General features: G+C 39.1%; 1 protein-coding gene across 1 annotated transcript; it reads left to right on the top strand.

Moving 5' to 3' along the window:
• The first annotated feature begins 817 nt into the window (after positions 1-817).
• LOC132854434 (uncharacterized) lies at positions 818-4527 on the top strand. The gene is made up of 5 exons (XM_060882835.1): positions 818-964; positions 2452-2751; positions 3364-3678; positions 4029-4127; positions 4225-4527. The coding sequence occupies exons 1-5, from the start codon at positions 910-912 to the stop codon at positions 4260-4262; spliced, it is 807 nt and encodes a 268-aa protein (XP_060738818.1). The 5' UTR covers positions 818-909; the 3' UTR covers positions 4263-4527.
• Positions 4528-9312: the final 4785 nt, after the last annotated feature.

The following is a 9312-nucleotide window of genomic DNA, read 5'->3' as shown; positions in this document are numbered from 1 at the left end:
AAAGCATTTTGATAGTTTTATGTGCTAATTAACACACAAATACAAACCCTATATAATGACCTGCTATATATCTGCATGATGACCGTTGCATCCATAAAATGTTCTTCCATGAGCAGAACTTCATTCCTTGACTGTTGGTAGAAAAAATGAAAAGAATAAACAATAATGAAAAGAGAAGGTATCCCAATCTGGCAACCAGATTAACTGTCCTGGCTACTGCTCCTCCTCCAGTGTATGGGGCAGCAGGATACCTGCCTCAGTGGGATTTTATTATATTATCACATGCTACAGTTCCTAATGTTGACCACTAGGTGCAGTAAGTATTTAAAATTAAAATTGTAACACAGAGGATGTGACACTCACTCACTCTCACTCATTTTCTACCGCTTATCCGAACTACCTCGGGTCACGGGGAGCCTGTGCCTATCTCAGGCATCATCGGGCATCAAGGCAGGATACACCCTGGACGGAGTGCCAACCCATCGCAGGGCACACACACACACTCTCATTCACTCACACAATCACACACTACGGACAATTTTCCAGAGATGCCAATCAACCTACCATGCATGTCTTTGGACCGGGGGAGGAAACCGGAGTACCCAGAGGAAACCCCCGAGGCACGGGGAGAACATGCAAACTCCACACACACAAGGTGGAGGCAGGAATCGAACCCCCAACCCGGGAGGTGTGAGGCGTACGTGCTAACCACTAAGCCACCGTGTCCCCCAGGATGTGACACAGAAGCAGAAAATAAAAAGAGGAAGTGAAATATACTGACTCGGACAAGGCCGTTAAACTCTCCTCATAAAAAGTAGACACATTTCTTCACTTCCTGCTGTTGGTTTTACTGAAAATCTGCTTACGACTGTTTAGCGTGCGGTGTGTGTGGTCGAGTTTGTTTCTTTAATGGAACTGTTGCTGAGTTTGTATTTTTACATGATTGTTCTTCACCTAGCTGAAGGTGAGTGCAAACTTTTAATTGCTGATGAGATGAAATTTTGATTCATTTATGAGTCTTATAAAATACTCAAACATCTCATGTATACAGTATATGAGTTGAAAAAGGATTTCATTTATGGTCCTTTATATTAATCACAGTGCTGTTGTTAAATCCTCAGTGATGTTGATTCATTTTCTTTTTTTTTTTTTTTTTAAGGGAAGCCTTATGTCCAGGATGTTGATTCATTTTCTATTCCTGCAACTCACACTCCTTCCATTATACAGTACCGTGCAAAGGTTTTAGGCAGGTGTGAAAAAATGCTGTAAACAAAGAATGCTTTCAAAAATGGAAGTGTTAAACATTTATTTTCATAAATGAACAAAATGCAGTGAATAAACAAAAGAGAAATCTAAATCAAATCAATATTTGGTGTGACTTCCCTTTGCCTTCAAAACAGCAGCAATTCTTCTAGGTAAACTTGCACACAGTTTTTGAAGGAACTCGGCTGGTAGGTTGTTCCAAACATCTTGGAGATCTAACCACAGATCTTCTGTAGATGTAGGTTTTCTCACATCCTTCTGTCTCTTCATGTAATCCCAGACACACTCGATGATGTTGAGATCAGGGCTCTGTGGGGGTCGTGCCATCACTTCATACTGATTTGAAGGCAGAAGGTAGTGACACCAAATCGTCGCTGTTGGGCGGAATCCTCGTATCTCCAAAACCGTTATTTTTCAGGAAATTAAAAAAACGCCGTACCTTATCTGAGTGCACAGGGTTTAGTCCGCATTGCAGTGGATTGTCTTGCGCTAAATTCCTGTCCTCAGACGAGCACCAGAACTAGCGGGGGTCAAGATTTTTTTTTCTTTGAGCCCAGTGTTTTGAAGACATTTACCTCAGAAGACGTGTTGATTCGTTGCGACTCTTCTTGAGGAGAAATATGCCGTGAAGCTCTCCCGCGGAGTGAGGAAGAGGTGGACAGTTGAAGTGTCCAATGGAGTTATGAGATTTGCGCTCAAGCTATTTTCAAGACTTTAGATTGGTTAATAACTTGTAAAAATCAGTTATTAACTAGTTATCAAATAATAACTTGTAAAAAACAGACCCACGTGGGGACTGACCAATAGCATCAATATGTGGAAAAAATATGAAATTGACCAAATTTGGACATACGAGGTTTCTGCCCGACAGTGACGATATATTGATTTGATTTAGATTTTTCTTTTGTTTGCTGACTTTGCATTTTGTAAATTGACAGAAATAAACACTCATTTTTAGATTTCTGAAAGCATTCTTTGTTTACAGCATTTTTTCACAGTTCTGTATATATATATATATATATATATATTTTTATATTTTTTATATATATATTTTTTTTAAGTCACAAATTAACAGGGATTTGTTTGTACAGTGGAAGGAAACAGACGTAAAGTTGTAACTATATTTTTTCTGACTCATGGAAATATTTTATACATAAACTGACATAAACATTGTGTCTTGGCGTGCAGGCTGTGATCTAGCAAACCACGGACATGAATTAAAAATCAAAGCAGACTCATCCGACGTCGTACTGCTGCCGTGCTACTGCACTGATCTGAACACAACTCAGAGTTTCTCGTGGAGGAGGATAGACAAGATGCCCAGAAAGATGACCGATGGCACTGTTGATGGGAAAAGAGTACAGCAGGTTGTTGGTTCTCCAGGGAATTTCTCTTTACTCATAACAAACCTGACCGTAGGAGACGAGGGACTTTACCGATGTGAGAGCAGCGCTAGAAAATACACAGATGTCCATCTCATCGTTAACGGTGATATAAAGTGTATTTTCCTTTCAATTCTTTTTTCTTAAGCTAATACCTTCAAATGATCAGATCAATGAATCCAATGAGATCGTTAGATGAATGTGAGATCGTTATGTTATAATAAACGTTCTCAGGATTAAGGAAGTCGTGGCCTAATTGTTAGAGAGTCTGACTCCTAACCCTAAGGTTGTGGGTTCGAGTCTCGGGCCGGCAATACCACGACTGAGGTGCCCTTGAGCAAGGCACCGAACCCCTCAACTGCTCCCCGGGTGCCGCAGCATAAATGGCTGCCCACTGCTCCGGGTGTGTGTTCACAGTGTGTGTGTGTTCACTGCTGTGTGTGTGCACTTTGGATGGGTTAAATGCAGAGAACAAGTTCTGAGTATGGGTCACCGTACTTAGCCGTATGTCACGTCACATCACTTCACTTCACTTCACACTTGAGATGCATCAATCAATTAATCAATCAATACATTAATCAATCAATCAATGTTCTGTTTATTTGTTTGTTTATGCAGAGAAGGTTTCACCGTGCCATTTACAGCACTTTGAATATATTTAATTATTAAATTATTTTATTTTACCGTACCATGTTCCTTCAAACATGTGTTTGCTCAGGAAGCACCCGAATCATCCTTGAAAACGACTTCCTTGAATCAACTATCCATGCACGTGCAGGAAGCTCAACGCTGTTGCCATGCCACTCCACTGACCTAATCACCACACCTGAACAATTCAGGTGGAGGAAATACAGCAGGTCCAAAGCGACGTGGGAAGATATGTCCTGTGACGGACACAAATTTAAGCTGGTTATTGATCGCTTTCCAGGAAATCTTTCTTTGCTCATATCACACCTGAGTCAAGAGGATGAAGGAGTTTACAGGTGTGATCTCGGGAGAGATAAATACACAGACGTAAAGCTTGTAGTTGCAGGTAAACAACGTGTATCACGGTATTCCACAGTTCTGCATTCTGATTGGCTAGAAGGTGTTGATTAATTTTCCTAGAACAGCAGCAGCTTAGAGATGGGGTTGCCAGATTGGGACAAATTAAGACCTTTCAAGTTTTCTGCCATTTAAGTCTTATGGACCTCATTGTCTAATTAAAGCTTGGCATAATTCTGTGGTTTAATTGGAATAAAACACCTGACGATGTGCTGTTATGGGAAAATAATCAACTTTGAGGTTGACTCTGCTTCATCACTGATAAACAAGCTGTACAATTAACACACATTAAAATGTGTGTAAAATAACAAAAAAATTGCTATTTTATTATTTTTATAGTTTCTCCAGAGCATCTTCCTTACTACCCCATCGCCATGGTGACCGTGATCTTTTTGCACGCGATCGTGGCTGGGGTCTATTGCACCACCAGAAAGAAAGGTACACCAATATTCACAGCAATTGATTTCAGCTAATTATACTAACCAATATAAAGTTCTTTAGAAGTTCTTACCCACTTTGCTCTTATCTTTATTAGACACAAGTTCGCTACAGCAGGTAGTGAACGAGCGGTGAAGCTCGGCTGAAGAACAGATGAAGGTTCCTGGTGGTATACTGTATGTGCTAGAATCTGAGAAGAATATGTGTTAAAACCTTTTATTCTTAAACAAACAGAAAAAGGTTTATTCTATTTTTGTCTTATGAACTAATGAGACATTAACCTGCATCTCCTCATTGTGCTTCATTTCGCTGCAGGTTTATACATATAAATGTAAAATGTTAATTATACTAACTACTAAACTACTACACTTGTCTCTCCTTCTCCTTCGAGCATTTTAAATCGGCCTAAAAGTGAAAATAAACGTTTTTTTAGACACCAACATTTTGTCTATCTATTGATTTAAAGTACATTTAATTACATATAATAAATTAAACTACGGGGGGCACGGTGGCTTAGTGGTTAGCACGTTCTCCTCACACCTCCAGGGTTGGGGGTTCGATTCCCGCCTCCACCTTGTGTGTGTGGAGTTTGCATGTTCTCCCCGTGCCTCGGGGGTTTCCTCCGGGTACTCCGGTTTCCTCCCCCGGTCCAAAGACATGCATGGTAGGTTGATTGGCATCTCTGGAAAATTGTCCGTAGTGTGTGATTACGTGAGTGAATGAGTGTGTGTGTGTGCCCTGCAATGGGTTGGCACTCCGTCCAGGGTGTATCCTGCCTTGATGCCCGATGACGCCTGAGATAGGCACAGGCTCCCCGTGACCAGAGGTAGTTCGGATAAGCGGTAGAAGATGAAGGAATGAATAAAATTAAACTATTCATATTGATTCCTAGGTTAGGTTAAGGTTAGAAAATAAATCAAATCATTTGTTACTGAACTCAAATGACTTATTTTTTAAAAGTAAAGACACTAAAGGATGCGACATGTAGAAAAGCGTACAGTATATGAGCATAAACCTCATCTATCTGCTTATTTTACCTGTAAATGATGCAGTAGTTCTCTATGAACAATACAGAGTGATAATCTACATTTTTAGTTAATTTATATGCTTAAAAGCTATTACATCAGTTAGAATTACATCAGTAACAGTGTGTGTGTGTGTGTGTGTGTGTGTGTGTGTGTGTGTGTGTGTGTGCGTGTGTATGTGTGTTTTGTTTGAAGGATGATGTCATCATGTGGTCCAACTCAAAGAACCAAAGCTCTCAACACTGATGAAATGACAGAATATGACATAGTTTTAGCCGTTTGACTTTTCTTTTGTCTTCCATGTGTATGTGTATTTATTTATTGTACCCACACATTGTATGTTTTATAGTCAGTCATTTAACTTATTTTTATTCTGAGAACTTCTCTTTATGTAGAAGGAGTATGAGTAAAATAAAATAAAATAAAATAAAATAAAATAAAATAAAATAAAATAAAATAAAATAAACAGCGGGGGCACGGTGGTTTAGTGGTTAGCACGTTCACCTCACACCTCCAGGGTTGGGGGTTCGATTCCCGCCTCCACCTTGTGTGTGTGGAGTTTGCATGTTCTTCCCGTGCCTCGGGGGTTTTCTCCGGGTACTCCGGTTTCCTCCCCCGGTCCAAAGACATGCATGGTAGGTTGATTGGCATCTCTGGAAAATTGTCCGTAGTGTGTGATTGCGTGAGTGAATGAGAGTGTGTGTGTGCCCTGTGATGGGTTGGCACTCCATCCAGGGTGTATCCTGCCTTGATGCCCAATGACGCCTGAGATGACGCCTGGCACAGGCTCCCCGTGACCCGAGTTAGTTCGGATAAGCGGTAGAAGATGAGTGAGTGAGAGAGAATAATAATAATAATAATAATAATAATAATAATAATAATAATAATAATAATAATAATGAACATTATTAACATTATTACATTTGTACTTTTTTTACTTTTTAAGATCCTATCTCAATAAATATACGCTTATTTACAGGTATCCAGATATTTAAAACTGTAATATTTAAAATATATATATATTTTTTAATTCATTCATTCATTCATTTACTGGCCATATTTTGACAGATCTACTTCTAAATCACAAAATACTATGAACATGTATTAAAACTTATTAAAAACTCGCTTGATTATTCTGTTCTTGATAAAAGAAATGTTACGCAACTCAGTGCAATAAACATTGTGTGAATAAATCACAAATAAATAACAATCATCGGAATATAATTAAAAATGATCTGGAAAGAAATTACTTTCAGATTTTTTTGACAAAATGCACAAAAAAATAACATTTTGCACCCAGAAGTTCCTTTTCCACCAAATTGTTGACGTTGCAGGAATTAATACTGTACCTTTATCCATCACTTGATTTCAGCTAATTTTTAGTGATGATTTCACTCAGTTGTGACTAAAGTCATGTGGATATTCTGACATCAGTAGATATTTAAGAAAACAGGCCAACAAATATCTTTAATCAAAGTTTACATGGTTTCACTTCTCATATTTGAGCCATTGTTACAGACTCGTTGAGTTGCTTAATGTTAAAGGTAACCATTTCCTCTCTTCATATGTGGCTTACGGTATATTTATAGTCTCTAGTATAAGAGTGTGGAAATGCTTAAGAGCTTCAAGAAAAGGTATATTTACTTATATTTATATATTCACATATGTTTTTAACTCATTTCATGATTCATATTGCACATATCCACCGTAACTAGACTCACTTAAAGCCAGCTAGAGGAGCAGAATGGGGCAATCTGTCGATATGCCTCAGTACTTCCTGGATCCGTATGACTTTCTGATCTGTGCTGGATGATTATGGACTTGATCCAAATCCATCCCCCTTCCTTCACCACCGGTTCTCACCCTAAACTAACCTAGAATTAGCATGCTAACTTGTTCTGCACCCAGCGTCATCCCCATCACCTGTAATAACTGACTCCATCTTAGAAAAATGCTGAAAGTGTTGATTCTGTTTCATTTTTTTTAAATCGCAAATTAAATTGTTTTTTGTTCATTTTTGTTTTTTTTTACCAGTTGCACTGGGAGACGGAGTGGAGTGAAGTGTTATTGGTGGAGTGTTTGAAAATGAACCATTATTTTTAAATATGTCAACATTTGGCCACTTTATTTGTGCTGGAATGAAATAAAAGCATCTTTATAGACATCCCAGTGATAATGGTGTTCAGGTTGCTGTCATGAATCCAAGCCATTTGTGTGTGTGGACACATGTTTTTATATTTAGCATAAAGGGGGGAAATTTGGTTCTTTTTTAGCTCAGTGAAGTGGGCTGGGAAAATGAGTGAGGTGCTTTCCAATCCGTCATAGAACACACTGCATTTCAGTCTGTACTCGTACCGGAGCGCGTCGGACATTCCAATGATGTACGTTTCTTTTCTTCTTGTGCTCCACCTTACTGCAGGTGAGTCTTCTTAACATTGTTGTTCTAGGCTTCTTTACTCTAATTGCAGGCTGAAATACACATTCAAAGCTGATTTGGCTGAACATGAACTCTCACTGCAAAGCATTACAAAGTTCCTCAGACTTATCAACTCAGATTTCCATTACGGTGGGTGTGGTCTCTTCCAGGATGGCCCCACCCCCACCCTCAGGTCACAAGAATTTACTAAATGATTTGATGTGAATAAAATTCATCGAAATTTGATTTGAATCAAATGAAATTCAAATTATTGAACATTCCTCAATTTTAAATGTAACTATCAATGGTTAAAAATATGTATCTGTGATGAAAATGCTTCGGAAAACTGAGTCGGGCCGAATAACAAAACAAACGTGTAGCCAATGAGCAGAAAGGGGTGTGTCTTGTCAATATGCGGTGGAGAGAGTGTTCAGTGCGCATGTCTGACATTAGCCTCTGCCGCTACCTCTGCCTCGGGTTCTAGGTGTTGAATGCCATCTTCCGCTTGAAACGGAGATAAACCTTTCACGGTACAACACACAGTACTACAAAAACACATTTGTGTTACCATAGTATTACTCATTAAGTTCATTTATTAATAAAAATATCCCCTCGGTCAGCCGCCCCAGCAGGTTCCGCCATAATAGTTGCCTGGGTTACGTATGTATGTGTGGGCGGGGCTAACAAAACAGGGGTGACACCCATTTTTGTTAGGGGCGTGTTTGTTTTGGTGATTTCAAATGTCAACATTGGCTTTCAAACATCATGCACCGCACCTTTAATAATCGATAACTGTTAGGTTTGGTGTGATTGACTGTGATTGTTAATTGGAAAATAATCACTTCAGTGTGGTTACAGTAATTATCTCTTACCTCTTAGCTTTTTCCTTCTACACTGAAGAGTTTTTTTTTTCTTTTTAGTACAAAGCAGACATCGTTATAACGAGGTTACGTTTGCCACCAACAGCATGGCTTCAACTGACGGTAAATTATTTGACCTAAATCTGAAATAACGTAAATCTTCTAAATGTTTGATCTGGAAATTTGTTGATTAAACGTTTCTTCAGACTGCACTCTGTTAGACAACATGAAGACAGAGTTCATCACTGCACATGAAGGAAGCTCGGTGCTGCTGTCTTGCTCCTGCACTGAAATACACAGCAAACCGGCAACATTCATGTGGAAGAAACAAAATCCAGGCAAAAGCACGTGGGAAGTGATATTGAGTGAGAGTCAGAGTAACAGGAAGCAAATTCGGCTGCTTAATACTCAATCTCCTGGAAACCTCTCGCTACTCGTATCGCACCTGACTGAAGAAGATGAAGGAGTTTACATCTGCTTCGTTGAGAGAAATCAGTACAGATACATGTGGCTCACTGTTAAAGGTAATTACAACCTGGAAACATTCGAGTTGAAATATTCTGCTGCCTTCATGTGACTCAGTGCTTTTGTATTCTTTGTTTCCTGTATGTTTGCAGCAGTCACTGGAAAGAGCACGGTGTACTTTCCCATTGCCACATTTGCTGCAATCATTTTCCACATCGTCATCATCGTTTATGTAATAAAGGAAGATAAGAGTAAGATTACTTCATCTGACCTGTTATGTAACTTTATTTCCTGTATGAACATTTGCTTTTTCAACAGTTTTGCTGTTTCTTGTCTCCCAGCCTTTGTTTCAGACCCTACTAGAGTACACTATGTCTGTACTGATGAAGCAGTGAGTCTTCAGTAAAGAAAATCAACAA

The sequence above is a fragment of the Tachysurus vachellii genome, chromosome 12, assembly GCF_030014155.1.
Source record: "Tachysurus vachellii isolate PV-2020 chromosome 12, HZAU_Pvac_v1, whole genome shotgun sequence".
NCBI classification, from domain to species: domain Eukaryota; kingdom Metazoa; phylum Chordata; class Actinopteri; order Siluriformes; family Bagridae; genus Tachysurus; species Tachysurus vachellii.
Note: the sequence above shows the minus strand (reverse complement) of the source record. Positions and strands in the feature narration are given on the sequence as shown.

Coding starts and splice junctions, on each gene's coding strand:
- LOC132854434 (XM_060882835.1), top strand. CDS start 910: ATGGAACTGTTGCTGAGTTTGTATTTTTACATGATTGTTCTTCACCTA. Junction 965..2,451: donor TGTTCTTCACCTAGCTGAAG/GTGAGTGCAAAC, acceptor CTTGGCGTGCAG/GCTGTGATCTAGCAAACCAC. Junction 2,752..3,363: donor TGTCCATCTCATCGTTAACG/GTGATATAAAGT, acceptor GTGTTTGCTCAG/GAAGCACCCGAATCATCCTT.